At 52.2% G+C, this 22,021-nt stretch overlaps 1 protein-coding gene across 5 annotated transcripts; it reads left to right on the forward strand.

Annotated features, from left to right (window-relative positions):
- The first annotated feature begins 494 nt into the window (after nt 1-494).
- LARP4 (La ribonucleoprotein 4) lies at nt 495-21,955 on the forward strand. 5 transcript variants are annotated; one of them, XM_050330986.1, is made up of 16 exons: nt 495-623; nt 5,689-5,836; nt 6,939-7,097; nt 7,405-7,480; nt 7,673-7,809; nt 8,065-8,168; nt 9,153-9,263; nt 9,638-9,691; nt 10,310-10,519; nt 10,965-11,068; nt 13,661-13,885; nt 14,541-14,589; nt 14,793-14,951; nt 15,510-15,631; nt 16,485-16,653; nt 16,806-21,955. In XM_050330986.1, the coding sequence occupies exons 1-16, from the start codon at nt 606-608 to the stop codon at nt 17,142-17,144; spliced, it is 2,184 nt and encodes a 727-aa protein (XP_050186943.1). In that variant the 5' UTR covers nt 495-605; the 3' UTR covers nt 17,145-21,955. The 5 variants fall into 5 exon arrangements, with proteins under 5 accessions (XP_050186943.1, XP_050186944.1, XP_050186941.1 ...); XM_050330987.1 differs by having other exon boundaries at nt 591-623; nt 5,692-5,836; XM_050330984.1 differs by lacking the exon at nt 495-623 and adding an exon at nt 1,374-5,474.
- The last annotated feature ends 66 nt before the right edge of the window (nt 21,956-22,021 follow it).

Genomic DNA, 22,021 nt, shown 5'->3' on the forward strand with positions numbered 1-22,021 from the left:
CCAGGACCCTTCCCATGGGTTCCTACCCCGTCTATACCGGGGCTGTCGGGAGGAAATCCCGATCCTGGGACATTCCCACCGGCGGGAGGGGAGCGGCTCGGGAAGGTGGGGGGTGTCACGGGCCACGTGCGCGGCGGGGTCTCTGCGGAGTCTGGTCTGGGGTGTGTCTGTGTATGAAAAATGGGAAAATAAAAGTACTTTGGGTCCCATAATTAAAAAAACACAAACCAACCAAATCACAACAAAACCCCCAAAAAAACCCCAAAACCCGACAATTCCGCCCCCCCCGCCACGCGCCTCCGGACCCGCCCATTTCCCCCCTGGCGCGGAGGGGGGGCCGCTTCCCGCGCGCGGCGCCGCAGCCGCCGCGCCCCCTGGCGGAGCGCGGCGGGAACCTCACCGCTCCCCCCCCCCGGCGGGCGGGGAATGGTTCGCGCCGGCCGTGCCCCGGACGCGCTCGCAGCGGGCGGAAGAGGCGGCGGGGCGGGCCGGGCCGGGCCGGGCGGCGCGGCCGGAGGCGGAGCCCGCGTGTCCCGCCGTGTCCCGATCGCCGCTCCGGCCAGCGCGGGGCGAGCAGCGCGGGGCCCGCCGGCCGCGGCGGCGCGATGCTGCTCTTCGTGGAGGTGAGGCGGAGGCGGCGGCGGCGCGGGGCCATGTGGCGCGGGAGGAGGAGGAGGAGGCGGCGGGGAGGCCGCGCACGCCGCGCCGGGGGAGGGGACGGGGCTGACACAGCAGATCCGGGCGCGGCGGGCTTGGGGGGGTGAGGGGGCGCTCTGGAAGGTTCCGGGAGCGCGGGAGGCGCCGCCGTGACCTTCGGGGGCCGCCGCGGCCCGGCCGTGAAGGTGACGCGGGACACGCGGGGCCTCCCCGGGGCCTCCCCGGCCCGGCCCTCCGCGGCGCGGGCGGCCCCGCCGCGCAGGGCCCGAGCGCGGCGCCTCGTTAATTGCGCTAATTAAACCCCCCGGGGGTGGTTGGCGGCGGGGGAAGGGGCGGCCGCGCCGCTGGCGGGGCCCGGTGGGACGCGGAGCGCGGCCCGGCCCGGCCCTGGAGGTCACCGGGGAGGGCGGGCGCGGTGTCCCCGGAGGCCCCGGGACGGGGCTGCGGCGCCTCGAGGCCTCTCACGGGCTCGGCGAGGCCGTTCCAGCCTTCGCCGGACGGCCGAGGCTTGGCCGCTGGAAACTTTGCACCGAGTTTTGTCCCGAAACGTGCGCGGAGCCGAGAGCTGCGGGCTCGGGGGGTGGGGATTGAGGGGACCGAGGGGGCCGGGGGAGCTGCGCTGGGTCTGTCGGGGGGTTCCAGCTCAGGGGGTCCCTGTTTGGGGGGGGTTCTGCCTGGGTGGGCTGCTCGGGGGTTCTCGGGGGTGGTGGTGCTGGTGGGCTCTTAACACGAAACACCGACACGTGCTCTGCGGTTCGGACCCTCTGCATAAAAAAGGCTCGGGAAACACCTCCCCTCTCTCTTAAGCGAAGGCACCGCGGAAGGATCGCCATCCTCAGCTCTGAGCTGGAAGTTCCGTGGCTTCACCCGAGAGGGATAAAAGTTGTCGTGAGGACGGTGACGGGTCTCGAGGATCTGGGTTTGCAGCGTTTGGCTGGAAGAGGAACTGCTCGGGCTGGGGGGAGCCACGAGCCCAGGCTGAGCGTGGTGAGAGGGCCCTGGAGCACACGAGGCAGGTTCTGGAAGGGAGCAGTGGAGCTGGAGCCCATCAGCCAGGGGAGCACATGGCTGGTGGTGATGTTGTGGCTGAGCTCAGAGGGAGCTGGAGCACATCCCCACCTCGGGGCGTCCCCCTGAAAGCACAAACTCCGCTTTGGTTGCTCTGTCTGATCTCCTTTCTCTGGTAGTGTTGGGAGTTTCAGTGAGCTTCGTTCTGGAGGCCTCAGTAATTTCAGTTTTGAGTTCATGGAGACCATCTGGGCTTTCTGAAGGTGCCTTTTCCCTGGCAGGACAGGGGCTGGAGCTCAGGGCTGGGTGTCCTGGGACCCTGCAATTGGATGCTCAGGAGCAAACAGCAGCTTTAGCTCAGGATCTTTGGGGGTGCCTGGAAAACAAGGCCCAGGACAGGACAGTGGTGGAGGCCTCGAGGTTTCCAGGGGGATTGAGTGTTTTGCTGTAGGTGTTTGGTTTGGACCCACCTGAAGTGTGGTCATGGTGACTGAGTGGAGCCTTTCACAGGATGCACAGGGGGCTGGAATTGGGTTTTCCTGTAAGGTGTTTTATCTCCAAACCTGCTGCAGTGAGGGCCCTGTGAGGCCTGTGCTGTGTCACACGCTGATGTTTGTTTCTCCCTCACAGCCAGGACCTGTGTGCTGTTCACAGTCAATAATTCGGTGCATTAGGAATATTATTAAATGCACTGGGGGAAAATGGGATTGGTAGTGGCTGCTGGGGGCTCTGCTCAGGTGGGCTCATGCTCCTGATCCCATCTGTCTGTAGTCTGTTGGGGAAATGGAAGGCTGTGTGTTCCAGGGGGGTGAAAGGCTGGAAATCCAGGGCTGTGCAAGCTTCCCTGGCTTCCCTCTGGCTGAGCAGCCCCCCCAAACTGCCCCTGCTCACACCCCTCTGCCACAGGTACCCCCTCATGCAGCCCCCCTGGGTAGGGGGCACCCGTCCCAGCCCCTGGAGAACCCGGTGGGAGCGACACTCCCGTGAGCATTGGAGTTAATGTGGCTTTGAGAGTTCCCTGGGACATTCAGAGCACAGAACTGTTACCTGAGACCTGCTGGCAGCTCCCAGGGAGCTTCTCCTTGTGCAGCCCCACAGCCTGGCTGAGCTCTGGGCGGGTGACAGGTGACTCCCCTCGGGGGGGTGACAGGTACCTGTGCTCTGTGAGGTGACAGGTGACTCCCCCCTGAGGAGGTGACAGTGCCTGCTGTCTGAGGAGGTGCCAGCAGCCCACAGCGTGTCTGAGCCCCCCACAGGGGTGTTCCCTCGTGCCTCTCCCCCAGCCAGCACAAGGTTTCTCTCCCGCCGCCTCCCGTGGCTTTGCTGACCTTGGGGTTTTTCCATCTGCTTGCGTTTCCACTTCTGGAAAAGGTTTAGTTTCTCCCCCTCGCAAGTTTTGTTAAATTCTCTTCTGGATTTTTTCAGCTTTTAGTTCTCTGTCTGCTCTGGGAAATGTGTCACGAGCCCAGGGTTAAGATTTTGGTTGCAGGATAATTTGAGTTAATATTAAAATTGAATGCTTTAAACCTCTGAGCGCTTGCATTTTTGTTGGCTTAATTGACTCTGGTTAAATATAATTTAGATGTAATTACAATAAGAAAAATATCCTCTGCCATCCTTTCAGAATGAGAATTGGCTTCAATAGCCCATTTTTTTTGGGGGGGGGAATTGCTGGAGGAAGATCTTTGATCCACGTTTGCTGAAAGAGGGGAGGCTGTGCCGAGGGCAGCTTTGTCAGCTCGTGGATCCCAGCGAGTGTTCCCAACCTTTGTCACTCTGTAAAGCTTTAACCTCGTCATGAAAGTTCCCGATAGCAGCTGGGAGGATCGTGCTGCAGCCAATCCCACAGGCCAGGGCTCTGGAGCCTCAGTTAAACAAGCAAGGGGTGATATTTTGGCCTTCTCCTCTGAAGAGCCGCTCCTGGGGCCCGGCACAGTGAACTTCCCAAAAGCTGATGTGAATTAGGGGACTTTTTACCCTCTCCAGGCCTTGGGGTTTTGCTGCTGAGAGGGTTGAGAGCGGGGCTGGGCTGTGCAGAGCTGTGTTCCACCTCACTGAGGGTTTCCAGCCCGGGGGAAGTGGCCCATGCTCTGTTCCAGGTGTGAGTCCCAGCCATTGTTCAGGGGCCACCCATCCCTTACCAGCCCCAATCTGCTTGGTTTCTGAGCCCTTCTCACCTGAGATTTCAGTTGGGGTACCACTTATGCCTTTGGTGATGTCCTAAGGTGAGGAGCATCATCTGCCATGCCCAGAGCTGCTTTTAGTCCTGATCACCTCCAGGAGTGCAGTAACTGCCCCCAAAAGTGTTTCAGTTTCACTTTATCACAGCTATTCCTTCAAATTACTTTCAGGCTGAGCTCAGTGCTTCCCTCAGAGATGGAGGTAGCGAGGCAGAAGTTTATTTTTAGGGAAGAATGAATCATCTCCTGGTTGTGTCTTGTCTCATTTTGCTTTGATGAGAAGTAAAGTCAGAGAACTGGGACCTGCTGGGTCTGGGTCCCTGGGTCCACGTGGATGGGTGATGCTGTGTCCCAGCAGCTGAGCAGGGTGGAGTGTGGAGGTGCTGAGCTGCAGGGACAGAGCCTGGGGGTGCAGCAGGTTCCTGGGACTTCCCTCTCAGGTTGTTTTGTTGGGGAACTGCTCTGAGGGGAAGGCTTGCTGTGTGAATTCGTTGTGTGTTGAGGGGTTTGAGTCTCAGAGCTTTGCAGGAGTCGTGGCCCTTGTTTTGCTTCTCTCGTGGTTGTCTTGAACCTCTCCTGTGCTTGGAGGCTTCTCCTTACCGGCCTGGGGCTTGTCCTTGCAGCAAACAGCTTTGGCACGAGGTGTGACCTTGGCAGAGGAATTATCTCTAAAGCTTTTGCAACTGCTTCCTTATCCTTGTGCTTTGTGCTTGAGGCCTGGTAGCGAGCCACTCCTTAACTTCAGAACCCAGGCTCTGAAATATCCAAGTTCCTTATCTGGGGGTTTGTGGATGTGAGCTGGATTAATGGCTTTCACCTTTTAAAGTCCAGCAGGGGTGAAGTGGAGCATCGTGCAGTGGCTGGAGGAGCTGTATTAGCGGCTTGTGGGGTGTTTGAATGTCCTGGGGGGAGAATTTCTGATAAAGGGTGGCTTTATTGTCTGCATGGAAGGAGCCAAAGCCACTGCCACGTTCCTCCTGTGTGCTGGATTGTCGGGCTCCTCACCCAAATACCCGTGAGCAGCTCTGGGAAAGGGACCTTGGAGGGCTCCATCTTGTGCTGTGGGAGGGAGCATTTCTCTGTGTCAGCTTCCAGGCTGGAATCCAGCAGTTCCTCTTGTCTGTCCCATTTCCAACCCTCTCCCTCTGATGGTGGTCCCTGCTGCCCCATCCCAAGGCGAGGAGATCCCTTTCTCCCCCCCAGCAGGCTGGGATGGTGTGTAAGTTTGTCTTGGCGCTTCCAAATCTCCTTGGCTACAAGTTCAGGGAAATGATTTGTGTCTGTTGACGTGTGCAAGGTGTAGGGAATTCCTGGGGGAACGGGGCAGGGCCCAGGTAAGTTCAGGAGGAATCCCTGGCACAGCTCAGGTGGTGCTTGGTTAGTAGAGATGTCACTAATTCCTTGAGTTATACAGTTTCTGCTCCTTGACATATGTTTTTTTACCTTCCTTTCTAGGAAGGGGTCTGGAGGAGGGAAAATTTCCCTTTCTGGTGAAAGGGGACTGGAGCATTATGACAGTCAAGTCTTTAAAAGCTTATGAGTTCCCAGAGTCCTGGCCGGTAGCCGCTGCCTCCGCTGATGTTGTCGGATGTCAATAGAGAGAGGTTGAAGGCAACACTTCTAATGGAGGTAGAAACGAAATACTTGGAAAACACCAAGGATTTTCCTGTTTTGATTAATGAAAAAAAAAAAATCACATAGGTGCTTTAATAGCTGGGTAGACAAACTTGAGATGTGGAACTCTAGAGACAATCACTAAATTCTCCTGTATTTGTCTGGCTTGGCTTCTGGGTGGGGCTCGCCCGGCTTGTTTTCACCCACACAGGTGTTCTGGTCTCTCCAGCAGGTGACATCGAAGGGGGCTGGCTTGAACCCCAACGCCAAAGTGTGGCAAGAAGTCCCCCAGGGGAGTGGTGAGGCCGTGCCCCCCTCAAATGGCACCGAGCACACGTGGCAGGAGACGGCGGCGGCCCCGGGCACTCCGGCCGAGGGTGAGATGTTGGGACACGTCCCGTGCTGGGGGACACTCGGGGCGTGTTCGGCCTCCCTGGCTCTTGTCCTGGAGGTTCTCAGTGCTGAGGGAGCAAAAAGTGTGCAGTAAATGTGAGGAGGCAGCAGGGGGTTTGCAGAGGTGATGGGTCTCACCGGTGGGCTTTGGTTTGGGGGGTCAAGGAGGTGTCAGAGCTCCACTGGGACGGGACACTTGGGCAGGGATCAGGATCCAGGGGGCCCAGTGATGACCCTGTAACGCGCTAAGAGGGAGCAAGGGTGCCAGATGTGTGGAAATGTCGCTGCACTTTGGCACCCGGGGACCCTGTGAACGGGAAAATGAGGTCTGAGGGCCACCTGCAGTCCTGGGGAGCACCGAGGGGCTGCTGAGAGCTGCTTGTGCTGCAGTTCAGAGTGCCCAGTGTCCACAGTTTGCTGCCCTCCCTTCAGCCTCTTCCATCTCAGCTGCTTCCATCCTGACCACACGGGCAGTGTCACCCAGAGCTGAGCGCTCTGGTTTGGCTCAGACTCGACCCCAGGGGTAGCTGAGGTGACTCAAAAGCGCTGCAGAGGAGGCAGAAGATTCCCTGCAAAACAGTTCAGTCAAAGTTAGGGATAAAGAAGGGAGGATTCAGCTGGTGTGGCCCTGTCAAAGGTTTCTGGTAAGTCAGCAGAAGCGAGGAGCGTTTGTGCTTTGCCCGACAGAAGCTCGTTTGTCTCTTCATAACAAAGTGAAGCAATCCTGGCAGTGTAAGCGATTTTTCGCCCCTTGTTTTCAGGAACCTCGCTTAAATATTTTAAATTTCACGTAGAAAGACTGGTTTTTAGATCCTCTCCCACTCTGGGGATCAGTGTCAGGATCCTTTATTTACTTTTATTTACTTATCCCCGAGGGCCTGGTGCAAACCAGAAGACCCTTCTGAAATTGGAGAACTAGAAAGTCCTCTCCAATACAAAGTCCAAGAAATACAGACTGACTCGAGACGCTCTCAGTTGCAGCAGGTTTTGGGTATTTGTTTTAGTGTTGGTAGCCAAGGTTTTTCCCGTGGGGAGTGTCCTGGAGCTCACGGGGGTTTCCCTGCTGCTGCTGTGTCCCTCTGGCAGGTAACCTAGAGCTCTCAGAGGACAGCTGCAAGCAGTATGAAGTGATGTATTCCCCGTCCTGCGAAGCCACAAGGAACGGCACAGGAGCCGATGAAGCCTCTGCGAACGGGATTGTCCTGGCCACCGAAGACCTGGGATACCAAATCTATGAAGTGTCTGGTGAGTGCTCGGGTTCAGCCGCTGCTGTCGGTGTCTGTAACCCCCTGGAGCTCGCTGCAGCTGTGATGTGACCGAGGAGGAATCCTGGCATGGCCATGGGTGCCCAGGAGGCTCCAGCACTCGGCCGAGCAGGCGCACACGGTGGGGTCGGAGCCGTGTTGAGAGCTCGTAGTTCTTGGAGCACCTCAGATGGGCTTTTCCTCCTGGTCCTACCCAGAGGGACTCATCCTTTTCCTGGGCAATGAGACGTGTCCTTGGTTTTGTGGATGTGGAACTGGGATCTGACAGGGGGTGTGGTCCCTTCCAGGTGACGGCCCCTCCGCCGTGTCCACAGAGGACATCAGGGAATGCTTGAGGAAACAACTTGAATTCTGCTTCTCCCGGTAGGTGCAGCGTGGTATAAACCCTTTACTAAAATGATCTGCTGGGATCTGTTCCAGGAGACAGAGTTTGAGGGTGTTTTGGCTGTGAGTGGAGTTGGGGAGTATTTAAATCTGTAGTGATCCTGGTTTTTTGAGTCTTCTGGGAGTCAAGTTCAGGATTTTTTATGAAATCACCACTTTATGTCTTTTTAGCGAGAATCTTTCCAAGGATCTCTACTTGATGTCTCAGATGGACAGCGATCAGTTTGTTCCAATATGGACAATTGCCAACATGGAAGGGATTAAGAAGCTGACAACGGATATGGACCTTATTCTTGAAGTTTTGAGATGTGAGTCTGGGGGTTTGGGGGTCTGCATCAGCAGGACAAAGAATCCTGTTGGGCTTCAGGGAGGTGGTTCAGTCTCTGAGCTGGTTGTGGCTTCTTGTGCTGGAACAGGGTGACAGGACCCTCACTCTGCAGACGTGGCTGAGTAAGAGGCTGTTCCAGACTCCTGAATTCCCCTTCTTTGTTCCAAGTTCCATAACAGAGCCTGTTCCTGCCGAGATGTGCGCGGTGTCCCACTTTTTCCCTTTGAATTTTCAGCTTCTCCTATGGTACAAGTGGATGAGAGAGGGGAGAAAGTCAGACCAAACCACAAGCGGTGCATTATCATCCTCCGTGAGATCCCTGAGACAACACCCATAGAGGTAAACACGGGGAGAGGAGGGAAATAAAGCTTGGTGTTTTTGAGAGGTATCTTCAACAGGGCTTCAAACAGCACCAGGAAAAGGTCAGCTGGTGTTTCATGTGATTAAACAGGGATATTTTTCTTGTGAACCACATCAGTCATTTTTTTCCGCCCGGGTGCGTTGTCAAAACAGCCAAAACAAAAATTTACTGCCATTGTGCCTTCCCAATATTTACTACTATATTTAAACCTTCTTAAGTAAACTCCTTTTTTTTTTCTTTTCCACCAAAGCTGAGCTAGCCTGGCTTTTCTGGAAGGAAGTTTGAACTGGTTTCTTTTCAGATCCAAAAATAAATCAGTCCAGGGCACAGCTTGGAATTCAGGCTGAATTTTTGTCACAGCAGTAACTTTACTTGAAGTCAGACGGTTGTTTTGGCAGCAAGAAATGTTACTAAACATTTCTCATTCATTGTGCCCCAGCGTGAGCTGAGCTCATTATGTTCAGAGGAGGGAGGATAATAAAATTCCTCCTGATACTTGGCGAACAGAATGATTTAGCTCTTTGTTTTTTTAAAGTTGTAACACAGGGTGTTTGTCTACCAGCATTTTTAATGAGTTCTTTTAATGCAAACACCGAACAGCTGCTTGTCCCCCTCTTTCCAATCTGATTATTGCAAAGATATTAAAAAAAACCCTCTCAGGTTGCCTTGACTGGAATGGAATCATTCTTGTCTCTGTGACTCTCCTGATTTTAAGCAGCACTGTTTCCTATGGAAGTATCACCAGTTCTACACAGGTCTTGATTTTCTTACCGTGTGATCCTGCTGTGATTTACCTGGGGACCCTGGGAGGCCTGGGGTGGGGTTTGTGGGTTGAGATGAGGGGGTGCCTGGGAAGCCTCTCAGAGGAATAAAAGAACATCCCCGGTCACGGGAGGGAGGAGCTGGAGAGCGAACTCAGCATCTCCTCAGTGCCCTGAACTGCCCTGGGTTTGTCTCCCCAGGAGGTGAAGGCCCTGTTTAAGAACGAGAACTGCCCCAAGGTGATCAGCTGTGAGTTTGCTCACAACAACAACTGGTACGTCACATTCCAGTCCGACACAGACGCGCAGCAGGTAAGGCCTCCTCCAACCCCAACATCCCAGTGCTCAATCCTTCCCCTGCTCGAGGGGAGTGCACATGTGCTTCCTGTAGCTGAGAGAAATATTTATGTACTGATTCCCCCTTCTGTTGTTCTAAGAGATTGCTGGCAAATTCTGATCAATAAGGCTGAAGTTGAGAGGTTATTCCCTTGTCTTGCCTCAGCACTCAGTGACCACAGCTGGCACTGGAACCCTGAATTTTAAGTGTTAATGAATTTATCTGGGCTAACAGGGAAGCACATTGCTGCACATTCGTGTTAAATCATGGAATACCCTTTGGGAAGTAAAATTTTATCAAGATATTCTAATGTTGATCTTTTTTTTTTTTTCTTTTTTTGTATCTGCAGGCGTTTAAATACCTAAGGGAAGAAGTGAAAACCTTTCAGGGCAAGCCAGTAATGGTGAGGCTGCTTTATTTAGCTGGGGTTTCTGTTGGAATTGTGCTGTTTCTGTTTGGATGCTGGGGATCATTTTTGAGGGGGTGGGATCAGGGAATTAGCAGTGGGCTGGCCCTTAACTCTTGCTCTGAAGGCTGGAAACATGAATGAGGTCATGGGTAGCTCTGACAAATCACAGTTCAGTGGCTGCTGGTTACTCACAGCGCTGCTCCCAGAGGGGCTGAAACACATTCCTGTGCCGTCTTCCCTTCTCCACTTTGCCCAGAATCTGGGTCTGCAGAGCTCAGGAGAGGGATTCCTGCCCCTGTGAGCCTTGAGCTGGCTGCAGCACAAGAGCAGGCTGGAGCAGAGCCGCCTGTGCTGTGAGAGGAGCTGCCACCACTGGAGTCTGGACAGCCCTTGCTGCACTTTTATCCTCAGCTTGACAGATTTTATGGTTCAGGCACCGTGTGTCCTTCCCCCTGTCGCTGTGTGAGGGTGTGATCCGGGCTGACTTCTACCAGTTTTCAGTCAGGAGCAGCAACCAGCCTTCCCATCCCTGCTGTTTCAACTCAGTGGGCAGGAAAGGTTCCGTGTTGTGCCTCTCTGGGCTGAGGAGGGCCGTGCTGTGCTGTCTTGCAGGCCAGGATAAAAGCCATCAACACGTTCTTCGCTAAGAACGGTTACCGGGTGGTGGACTCCAGCGTGTACCCCCAGCCCGTGCAGACCCAGGCCCAGTTTGCCTCCCCCCTGTTCATGCAGCCTGTATATAGCCCTCAGCAGTACTCCATCTACAGCATCGTGCCTCAGACCTGGTCTCCAAATCCTGCACCTTACTTTGAGACACCACTGGTGAGTCGAGCAGGGGAGCAGCCCAGGGATGGGTTGGTTCATCATCAGGAGGCTGAGGGGGTTTGTTCCAGCTGTAGAGTGCCCTGGTTTCCTGGTCAGACCTCTCTCTTTTATGGCATTTGTGTTGTGGACCTGATAAAGCAAGACAGGCTCTCAGTCTCGCCGCTGTCTGCCATTTATTTCTGGGGGCATCCGGTGTGAAATTCTGTTTTCCAGCACCTGGTGCTGCTGGAAGGGTCTGTAGCTTTTCCAGGAGCGGGGGAACTCTGCTGAAGCAGGTTCAGGCTGTTAACCAGGGGGGTTTGGTTTGTCTGGAGCAGCGAGTTCACACCACAGGAGATGCTGCTGCAGCCCAGTGTGAAATCACAACCTGCTGATGCTCCTCGTAAATCTGCAAACGTTTTCCTTTGCAGCTCAGCCACTGAGAGTGTTCTGTCTCTTGCAGGCCCCCTTTCCCAATGGTGGATTTGTGAATGGCTTTAATACACCAGGATCATATAAAACAAATGCTGCTTCCCTGAGTATAGGTCGCCCGTTCCATAGGAATCGGTAAGACAGCTCTTGGAAAAACTTACACTGCTGACATCCTCAGGTGTTCCTTGTGTGTCACATGCAGGGCCTGCTGGTGGGACCAGGCTGTTTATTTCACTTATCAAACGTGTGTGATGCTTTTTCAACTTGATTTGAAAAAAAATCATGGTGGCAACTTAAAATCCTAAAAAAAAAAAATAAAAAAAAATTAAAATAATGGACACACGTGCTGGAGAGAGCAAAGGTAACTCCTTTAAAAGCCTCAGAGGAATTTCTGCAGACAAATAAATAACTTCCTCTTAAGTTAATACTTGTAATTATGTTTGTTCTACGCAGATTATGAACTCCAGCAGCACTAACATAAGCCTTTCCTGCTGGGATCAGCCTTGCAGAGCCCTTGGGTTCCTGCAGTGGGAGTCGCATGCCCTGAGCTCTGCTGTCTGTTCCTGTAATTTATTTGCTTTATCCCCATCTTTCCTGAGAGCTGTGAGGACTCAGCTCGGATATAAACACCGGGGAGGAGGAAACACTTTGTCTTGCTGGAGCGCTCTGGGAATACAATGGAGCAGTAACCTGGGGGTGGGAATTGTTTGTGTGCAGCTCGGAGAGGGGCCACGGGAATTGCTTTTCATGGTGTTGGAGGAATCAGTTGACAACTGCCGGGGCTGTGAGTGGGTCTGTGGTGCAGCCCAGGTCGGGGGCTCTTGGCAGAAGGGGAACTTTAGGATTTGCCCTGCGGTGACCCAGCAGAGTCTGGACTGTGGGACTGGGAGGGCGACTCCTCTTGCTCCAGTTGCAGCTGCTCAGCTCCCATCTTTACAAAGGTGGTTTGGCTCTTTTGTTGTTTTTTTTTGCCTTAAGTTGTGCCCAAACTAAAGTCTGTAAAACTCAATAGCAGCTTCAGGGTGGGACTGTGCAGGTTCTGGCCCAGTGATGATCAAGTATCGCGCTAAGAGAGAACAGGTCACGGTCGGGCTCTGGGCAGCCTTGCTCCTGCTCTTCCTTCCTCTGCTCTTCCTTCCTCCTGCTCTCTCCACATCATCTCTCCTTCTCTCTGCTTTTTTTTTTTTTTCCTTTCCCCTCCTTTATCTTTCCTCATCTTTCCTGCTTTGCTCTTCTGCCCAGACAAGACTGCGGCCTTCTCGATGACGGGTAAGATTATGAGATCTGAGGGCTGGACAAGCACTTGGGGATCTGCCATTTTGAGAGCAACTTGAGCAAAATGGAAGGATTCAGTTAACTTCCCTCCTCCTCTTCTTCGTGGGCTCTGCTGATGGAAAACTTGAACTTTATTGTGGGCCTTAAAACTGGTTCTTGGTGCTTCTCAAAACTGTGAAATGTGAATTAATCTCTGGTCTGCAGAAGAGCTCGTTCAGAGGGGTTCATTCAGCTACTGCTTTTGGGTTTCTGTGCTGGCCCATTAAGCCTGATTTGTCTCGTCCTGCAGGCAGTTAATAGTTAAGTGTTGGGTTTTTCTCCATAGCTAAACATTTGTTTAAGCCACTTGTATTTATTTTGCCCTGATTTGTTGCAACATCACGGTGGGAAAGGGAGATGGAGGAGTCAGGTTTGGACTGGCAATAGGAGAGTTTCTTCTGATTGCACAGAATGTTATAATGAGACTGTTTAAAAACAATAAGTGTGCAAAATCCTCCTGCTGTCCTTAAATTAGGAGGTGTGCAGAGTTGACCAGAGGGGAGAGAGACAGTTTGAGTTCTTTATCTCTATTTCTGCAGCTGGTTGGTGCTGCTGGAAAAGGCAGGAGTGGAAAACAGTCCAAGGCACCCAAATGCTGCCTCAGAAAACTGTTCCATGTCGTGCTGGGGCAGAGTTTTTCTGCAGAATTGTGCATTTAGGACCCTGTGCCTGAACTTGGCAGCAGCACTGAGCGTGCAAAGCTGTGTCTGTGCTCAAGGGAACTGCAGCTTTAATGCTGAACAATCAATAACAGGGCGAAATGTCTGGGGATTGGGAACTGCAGAGTCAGTGCTGGGGGTTTGGGAATGGGAACAGCAGGGCTGGGCCTGGCTCTGCCTGGAGGGGGGCTCAGCTGCCCTGGCCTGATCTCCCGTGTTCAGTCACCATCTACTCCTGCCCTCATCTCTCAGTTCAGTTTGTTCACCTGTGGCCAGATCTGTTCCTTGGGCTCAGCTCATTTCTCCAGGCCCCTTTCCAGTGCCCTGTGCCTGTGCTGCAGGCCCAGACAAAGCAAAAATCCCTCTTTGGGTTTGGATTCGTTGTTTTGGGTTTTTTTTCCCCCCTTTGGTGTCTGTTGGGCAACGATCTCAATATTTCCTGTAAATGGCAACATTTGGAGAGGAGGCTGCAGGAAAACCATAGCGGGAGGAACAGGTGGAGGTGGGGAAAGCAAATATCTTTATTCCTCATGAATGTACATAGGGAAGAACTTCTGAGCTGTGGTACTTCCTGACCCTCTTGGCCCCGAGGTGAGCTCAGCTGGTCAGAGCAGGGTGCTGATAACACCAAGGCTGAGCCATCGACCCCTGCGTGAGCCCCTTCCAGCTCAGAATGTGGCGTGGGCCGTGGGTGGGGGTCTCTGTGTGGGGGTTCTGCAGCCTGGGGGTCCCTTAGGATGTCGTGTCTCCGCAGGGTGAAGCCCCATTTCCGCTCCTCCAGCGGCTCGGAGCACGCGGAGGGGCCGCCCGCCCTCGGGGCCGTGCCCGGGGGGGACCCGGGCAGAGCCAGCTCCAGGAATTTCGTGATGGAGAGACACAGCAGCCCCTTAGCTGGGCACCAAGACCAAGGCTACTCCCAGAAGGATTCTCCCACGGCACAGCTGGAGCAGAACGGGGATTACGGCGTCGGCAGGGGCAGGTAACGAGCTGGGGCCTGTCTGCTGTCGTCAACCACGGGCACAAAACGGCATTTCTGGAAAGGCCAACCTCGAGAAAACTGGCACTGAACTAAACCAGGAGGGATAAAAGCTGACCTGGGAGCAGGAATAGCTTCCTGCTTGAGTCTCCACCTGCTATTTACTCTGGCAGTAAGATAGTGAGGGCTCTTAATTTTAAAATCACGGGTTTGTCCCCAGAATTAAACCAGTTGCTGAGGTGAAGTTGGCAGCTGCGTTGCTGTAAATAATAAGCAAATCCTCAGCTGGGAATTTGGTGCTCTGCAATATTTTAAGATTAGGTGGTTTTATCTTTGCTCTGTTAATTCAGGGTTAAGACACTGAAAAGACACTGGACACTAAAAGAAGTGTCCAGGGCAGATTGGTGAGAAGTCAGACTAATAAATTGGTTACTGTAGAATTACAGCTGTCCCTGTGCTTGGTGACACGATGCTCATCCCTGGGGCTGAGAGGGAGAAGTAGTTCCTGTATTTGCTCTGTTCCAAGAGCGTCAGAGCCTTGACCCCTCCTGAGATTGGAATCCCAGGGCTGTGTCTGGGGGTTCAGTGAATCCCCTACCCAAGTTCCCTCGTGCAGAGCAGGGTCAAGGCACTGACTGAGGGTTTCTTGCCTTCCAAGGAGGAACGTGTTCCGAGGCAGGAGGAGACGGGACGACGACCGGCTTTCAGTAAGTTCCCCTTCCCTTATTGCAGGGACTTGCTCAAAGGGGGCAGTGGGTTGGCTCTGCAGTTACTGAAGGAGTGGCAGAGCCCTTAAACCCTGGGATTAAATTGGGGGTTAACAGTTTTTCTAGGAGTTTCCCTGGCCACGTGCTCGGGGCTTTTCCTGCTCGGTGTCACGGCTCTGCTAACGGGTGTTTTCCCTCTCTAGAGACCTCAGCCTTCAGCAGAAACAAAGACTCAGACACCAAAGTTTGACTTGCTTGCATCAAATTTCCCACCTTTGCCTGGCAGCACAGTGAAAATCCCAGGGGAGCCTGTGCTGGAGAGCAGGATGTCCGACATCGTTAAAGGAGTCTGCAAAGAGAAGGTGCCCAGTCCCATCTCCCTCACACACACAGGAGCATCCCTGGGCTGGGGCTCCCTTTTTCCCTGCTAAAGAGTCAGTTTGTCAGAGCCACACACTGGAATGCTTTAATCCCAAGCTTCATGCTGTGTCTGATCCCAGAACAGTGCCTTTTTCCTGGCTTTTTGTGGGAATGCAGCCCAAGCTCTGGCGCTTCTGCTGTTGTAAGCTGGGTGATGTTCAGGAATACAGCAGGGAAATGAGGAGTGGTGGCTGTTGGAGTAGGAGCAGTGTGGTGGAGCGTGGGCATGGGATCTTTCCAGATGAGTCTGTTCTCTGGGCTGGTGGGACTAAGCACTGATAATTGGGATGATCCAGCCCTGTTTCTCCTTTCCTACACTGTGTGGTTTGCCCGTAGGAAGGGAGGGGTTGCTTTAGAGGGGACGCTCCCAAAGGAGTCAAATTAACACAACCAGGACTTGAGCAGCCTTTGGGAACATCCCACTTCTCAGCTGCCCTGCAGTGAGTGGCGTGCTGAGGAGCAGTTTAAGCCCATCTGCCCTGTTTGTGCTCTGTGTCCAGGAAGGCAAAGACTCGCTGCCCACGTGCCCGGCTCCGGCTCCCGAGGAACAGACGCCGAGCGCTGCCCAACCGCCCGCCAGCAGCGCCAGCTCCCCGAGCCAGAGCGAGCCTGTGCTGCTGAGGTGTGCAGAGAACCTGGCAATCCAGGGAACCACTCCATATCCTGAGCTGGGAGGGACCCCCAGGGACTGAGTCCAGCTCCTGGCCCTGCACGAGACACCCCAACAATCCCACCCTGTCCAAACGCTCCTGGAGCTCTGGCAGCCTTGGGGCTGTGCCCACTGCCCTGGGGAGCCTGTTCAGTGCCCAAACACCCTCTGGGGGAAGAACCTTTCCCTAAAATCCAACCTGAGCCTGCCCTGGCACAGCTCCAGCCCTTCCCTGGGTCCTGTCCCTGCTCACAGAGAGCAGAGCTTGGAGCTGCCCCTCAGGAGGAGCTGCAGACCCTGAGGAGTCTCCCCTCAGTCTCCTCCAGCTGAACAACCCCAGTGCCCTCAGCTGCTCCTCCAGACCCTTCCCCATCCCTGTGTCCCTCCTTTGGACCCTCTAAAGCAGCAGCTTTAGACCTTTTTTACCTCGTGGTGCCCAAACTGCCCCCAGGACTGAGGTGAGGCCGCCCCAGCTCAGAGCAGAGCGGGACAATCCCCTCCCTGCCCTGCCCAGCGATGCTGGGCCTGGTGCCCCCCAGGGCATGGGGACCCTTTGTGCTGCCAGGGCACTGCTGACTCATTTGCCTGTTTTAGCAGTGTCTCAGAGCAGTGTCCAGCACGGTGGCAATCGTGTTTGTTGTTTCTCCATCTGTGGTTGGCAGCTTCTCCAGAGGCCACCAGATGGAAATAACAAATGGTGGCAGGAATGGCTGTGCCGTTCCATTCTGATGAAATGCAGCTGTGACTCCAGAGCAAGGGAATACTCTCTGAAATGTTCATTTCTGTGCCAGTGGGTTTTAATGTGAAGTCGTTGTTGCTTTCTCAGCACGGTCCAGCCGGAGAGCAAACCAGAAGAGGTGTCTGCTCCGAAGGACGTGGCCAGCCAGGCCTCCCCGCCAGCCTCCCTGTCCCCTGTCAGTGCAGCAAAGCCACCAAGGACAAGCTCCTCCTCACCTTCTGCTCAAGCAAGTGCAGCTCCTGCCCTGTCGACTCAGGTAAGGCCCAGAGCAGGAGCAGGGGGAGCTTCCTCACAGCACACCCTCTCTCTGCTCGCCCTCCCCGGTGTCGCTGCTGCGCCTTCGGGCCCCGGGCCGGGCTGGGAGGCGCTCCTGGCGCATCAACCTCGCTCTTCCCCTCGTTCCCAAAGGAGCCCCGCAAGCTCAGCTACGCCGAGGTTTGCCAGAAGCCCCCGAAGGAGCCGCCCGCGGCCGCCGTGCAGCCCCTGCGGGAGCACCGCGCCAACATCGTCGCCCCCGCCAAGGCCGAGGAGAACGGCTCGGCCGACAGGGCTGCCGAGAAGGCCCCCCCAGAGAAGGCTGAAGGTCGAGGGAAGGATTTCTCCGGGTTCCGCGGCAGCGGAGCCCCCAGGGGGGCCGCCGGGAAAATCAGGGAACAGAGGCGCCAGTTTGGACGCAGATCTTCGCCTCAGGGAGCCCCGCGGCGCGTCGGGAAGGAGCAGTTCGTGCCACCGCGGTCACCAAAGTAACGCTGGGCCAGCCAACGATCCTCTGTTTAGTTGGAGCTGTGGACTGAGGAGCAGCAGAGACTTGGGAGGAGGAGGAAGGATTCGGGAAGGGGAATTCTGAACTGTGGAGCGTGGCTGGCGTTGGAGGAGTTGTGGAGGGGGTCCCAAAATTCATCTCTTTAAGAAGCGATCTCACAAATGCTGGAGGATTCCAATCACTATAAATATAGAGATTATAATTTTTGTATTTTTTTTTTTTTTGGTTTTTAATTTGCAGAGGGTTTCCTGCTTGAAATCGGTTTTTGGGGCTTGTGAAAGTAAGCGTTTTGACAGAGCGAAAGGATCTGACTTGACGAAATTAACCTGTCCCTCGGCGTAGGAGGAAAAGGATAAGAGAATTATTATTTTTGAAAAGAAAAAAAAAAGATAATGAGCATTTCTGTAAAATTAGAACTTTTTTTTTTTTTTTTAACCTATTTAACATTTGGCTTGTGGGCTGGTGTGTGTGCCATGGACGGCCTTGCACTGCAGACCCTCTGCAGCGGCGTGAGCGGAGCGAGGGCAGCCAGAGCTGCCGTCATCCCTTAGTCACTGATGATGGAAACTGAATGTACTACTGTAGTAAACCTTGTGTTTCCAGCTTGAAGTAGAGTCTCTTGACCTTACTAATAATTCATTCAGCAAGCTTTTTAAAGTGTAATTTTTGCAGGATACTGGACTTGTAGATGAGAGAGGGGCGTGGACAGCAAAAAGCATCTTGGGAGACGCGACGGGAGGAGGCAGAAGGAGCACGTCAGAGTTTTTAATTTGCCCTTTTTTTCCTCGCCTCCTTTTGAGGGCAACTTCTTAGGTTTGGGGTTTTGTTTGTTTGCCTTTTTTTTTTTTTTTTTTCTTCTCCCTCTCTTGTTACTTTCTCTGATTTCTTTATTACAGACTTTAGTGCATTTTTCCTGAGGCAGGCCCAGTGTAGGACGGACAGGTGGCTCCACAGCACCTTGTGTGGCTGCACAGGTAAAAAGAGCCCGGAATTCCAGCTACAGGTGGGGAATTCTGGGCGCTCACCATCATCTCTGGGTGGCTGGCAGCAAAAACCAGGGCCGGGTTTTCTTTGTCCTGCCTCTGTAACGGGCTGTTGGCCTCCAGAAATCGGGGTTCTTACACCTGGGGAACTCGTTGTTTACAGCTCATGTAGTAGAGACTGACTTGTTGTGAGTGTTCAAAGTGGAACTAAAAGTGAAGAGTTGAAACCCCCCCCCCTCGTGTTCAGAGAAGCTACTGGAAAGGTGGCACCTTGCCAGCTGTGTGCTGACTGAATTTGCAACACTATTGTGCAGTAAGTGGTTAAGTTTGAGGGTGATTAATGACCGAAATAGGAACATTCAGCGCATTAATCTGCCAAAATCAGCATGCCAGGGTTCAGAGTTCTGTATAAAAGCGTTGGGGAAAAGTAGCTTCCAGCAGTAAGAATCACATCTTTATTTTTTTTCTCCTTTTTTTTTTTTTCTTGTTTTGTTTGTTTTTTTTTTTTTTTGTTTTAGTGAATAGCAAGTGTACAAATTTAAAGTCGTAAGTTGTGAACACTGGAAAACTCAATTGTGATATATTCCATAACCATCTTAGTAATATATGCTCGTGTTGCCATAGAATGAATGTAAGTGGCAGTTAAAATAACTGTGAAATTTTTCATCTTCTGAGTTCTTAGCCAGATAACCCTCGGCGACTTGGGCCTCAGTAGGAATTCTCTATCAACTGCTTGGGAGAACACTCATATCTTATTTTTATAAATATATATATAAAGCCAGAGTTGTCATTTCTCTAACTTATTATTCAGCTTGGCAATTGCTTTGAGTTGATTCATTAACACGATATAATGTATTTATGCAGTTAACTGTTCATTTCTACGCATGGGATTGTCAATAGAACCATAGAATAGGCTGAGTTGGAAGGGACCCGTCAGGATCATCGAGTCCAACTCCAGGACCCCCCCAAAATCCCACCATGTGCCTGAGAGCGTTGCCCAAAACGCTTCTTGAAGTCAAGACAGGCTTGGAGCTGTGACCACCTCCCTGGGGAGTCCGTTCCAGTGCCCACCCACCCTCTGGGGGAAGAAGCTTTTCCTGAGATCCCACCTAAAACCTCCCCCGACTCAGCTTCCTGCCCTTCCCTCCCATCCTCTGCTATGTATACATATATATATATCTATCTATCTAAAAACCAAAACCATTGTTCACTTTGAAACTACCTGTACTGGGTTTGGGAGGTTTGTTGTTTTGTTTTTTTTTTTTAATTAATTTTAATTAATGGTCACATCTACAGTTTAGGGATTCTCCCAGACCCTTCTCCCTTTGCTTGGGTGACGCTGCGCTGGTTGGAATGACAGGGAAGCTCGAAACATTTCGTGTGTCAAAAGCTCTGAAATGCCATGAAAATGCAGAGTTGGGTTCGTTCTCATGGCTTGTGAACTGTTCCTGCAGCCCAGCTGGAACGAAGTGAACCTGTGGGATGGTCACAGGCGGTTGGGGAGATGTGCCCTGATGGCTGTTGGCTGATCCAGGCGGGAGCTGTGTGGGAAGGGGCTGCTGCAGGTGTTGATCAGAACTCCCTGATCCATCTGCTGGAGGGACCTGGGGGTGCTGAGAGGACCTGGGTGGTGAAATGGTGACTCCTGCACTGATCAGGGGTGGGGAAAACCCAACCAGCCGCGGTTCAGCCCTGGTGTGGGATGGGGAAGGGATGCTCTGTGTGTCCTGGGAGTGCAGATCGTGGCTCTCGTGCCGTGGGTGCAAGTCAGGCAGTGACTGGGCTGTTCCCAGCATATCCCAGCTTCTCTCAGCTTGGGGTGCTGGGAATCGTTTATTTCGTCCCTGGGTGCAGGGATTTCACTTTCCCTTCCAGCTGTGGTTCGGGGTTTGGTTCTTTTCATCCTTTTCCAAGCAGGGGGAAGTTCCCAAGTCGACACAGAGGCTGTGACACCGCAGTGGGGTGGGAGTTGTGCACCAGGATTCAGGCACTGGCTCTTCCCTTCTCCTCCTCGGGCTGGGCTTGGGCAGGGCCTCGAGTGCCTCCCCACCAGTTTGGCTGTTGGGACAGACTGGGCAAACTGGGACAAAGCAAAGGTTTGGAGCCAGGCCCGCTGCTGGAGCAGCTCAGGGGTTGCACTGGAGCTGGATCGTGGCGTCAGCAGAGCTCAAACTGTCCCTGTCACACTTGAGGTGACAACTTGAGGTCCCTTCTGGGCAGTCCCTGGGGGGATGTAAAGGCAAATTGCCCTGCTCTGCTGGTCTCAAATTCCAGGAGGTGCAAATCCCACCTAAGGTGCAGTTTTAGGAGCTGGGACTTTGGTTTTCAGAGGTTTGGTAGCGGCAGAAACACCTCCCGGTTGAGTTTCTTTTCCCAGAAAAGATGGGGCCCCTCTCTTGTGCTTCTGCCGGGGAGCGAAAAGAGGAGGAATTCTTTGCATGTGATAGATTAAAAGTGCAAAAAAACGTTCTATTTCTTTGGATTTCTAACGTTGAGTTAGTTTTATAGTATCTTACATTCCTGCTCTCATTTTGTTTTTCGTTTTGTTTGGTTTTTGTTTTTTTTTTTTCCTAAATTAGCCTGGCACAGTTTTATGATGGTGCAGTTCTAGCTGTAGGTTTAAAAAAAAATAAAAAATATATAAAAAAATAATAAAATAAAGTAACCCACTTATTAACCAGAAGAGAAAGATGATACTGTGGCAGATCAGTAGCAAATAAGTGACTTAATCAATGCTTTACTGTAGTTAAATAGCTATGGCCTTACTTCTTTGTCGATAGCAGCTTAATTGTCTTGAAACTGTCCGCGATTTTTACTGTCCCCAGGTGGGTTCCCCTGGGCTGAGATATCTGGTATGTACAGATGATATTTTAAATTTGTAAAATGCACCCTTGTATTACAGACGATGCAACAGAAATGCACTTCGGGGGGAAACGGCTTCTGATGAGGTTTTTTTTTTTTTTTGTAAATCCTTGATTACTACAGATATGCAATAGAGGTGTTTTTTTTTGTTGTTGTTGTTTGTTTCTAATTTTGATATTTCCTTCTCAAACGTAAGATTGTTGCCATTAATCTGAATGATTTATCGTGCTTTTCTTTGCGTGTATATATTACATATAGTCTGAGCTTCCTTTTAGGATGGTACATAATTTTGGGTTGTTGTAGTATTTTAGTTGGCTCTTCTCTTAAGTGCCTTTAGCTCAGGCACTTCAAGAGGTTCATTGAGTCTGTTTTTAATGTACAGTTGGGAGGACTTGAAATGGAGTTAAAGCGACTTATTTCTGAAAAATAAAAAATAAAAAAAATCCATCTGCAAAACTAACCTGTAACAACTTTAAAGTTTTATATTTAAGAACCAGAGGTTTATTTTTATGGAGCTTCAGTTATGGATACAGTTTCCAGGAAAAAAAAAAAAGCAACTTCAAATGTAAACAGACTGTGCATAAATGGGTTTTGTTCTAATTTTTATAGAATACAAAATATTCAGATAATATATTGAGCTCGAGTTACTACAGACATCTTGTTCCTCCCGGATGAATCCAGCTTCCCCTTGGCATTGACGATCTCTCTTCAAAGTGGTAGGAAAGGAGAAAAAAAGCGACTTTATCTGGCTTTTAGACTGTCTGTTCTGGTTTATTCCTGTTGTCAAAACTGTCCAAAACGAAAATTAGTGTAAAGTAGGTTCATGCTTTAAATGTTCAAATGATAATACATGTATTTGTATTTGTTTTTGACATTGCCAAGGTGCTATGGGAAATTTGAAATAACAGTTAGAAAAATAAAGCTGATTTAAAGGAGAAAAACAAAACAAAACAAACCAAAAAAAACCACAAAAAACCCCCTAAAACCCAAATCCCTGAGCTCTTAGTGGTGTGTGT

The sequence above is a fragment of the Myiozetetes cayanensis genome, unplaced genomic scaffold (assembly GCF_022539395.1).
Source record: "Myiozetetes cayanensis isolate MyiCay16 unplaced genomic scaffold, myiCay2020 scf47, whole genome shotgun sequence".
Classification (NCBI taxonomy): Eukaryota; Metazoa; Chordata; class Aves; order Passeriformes; family Tyrannidae; genus Myiozetetes; species Myiozetetes cayanensis.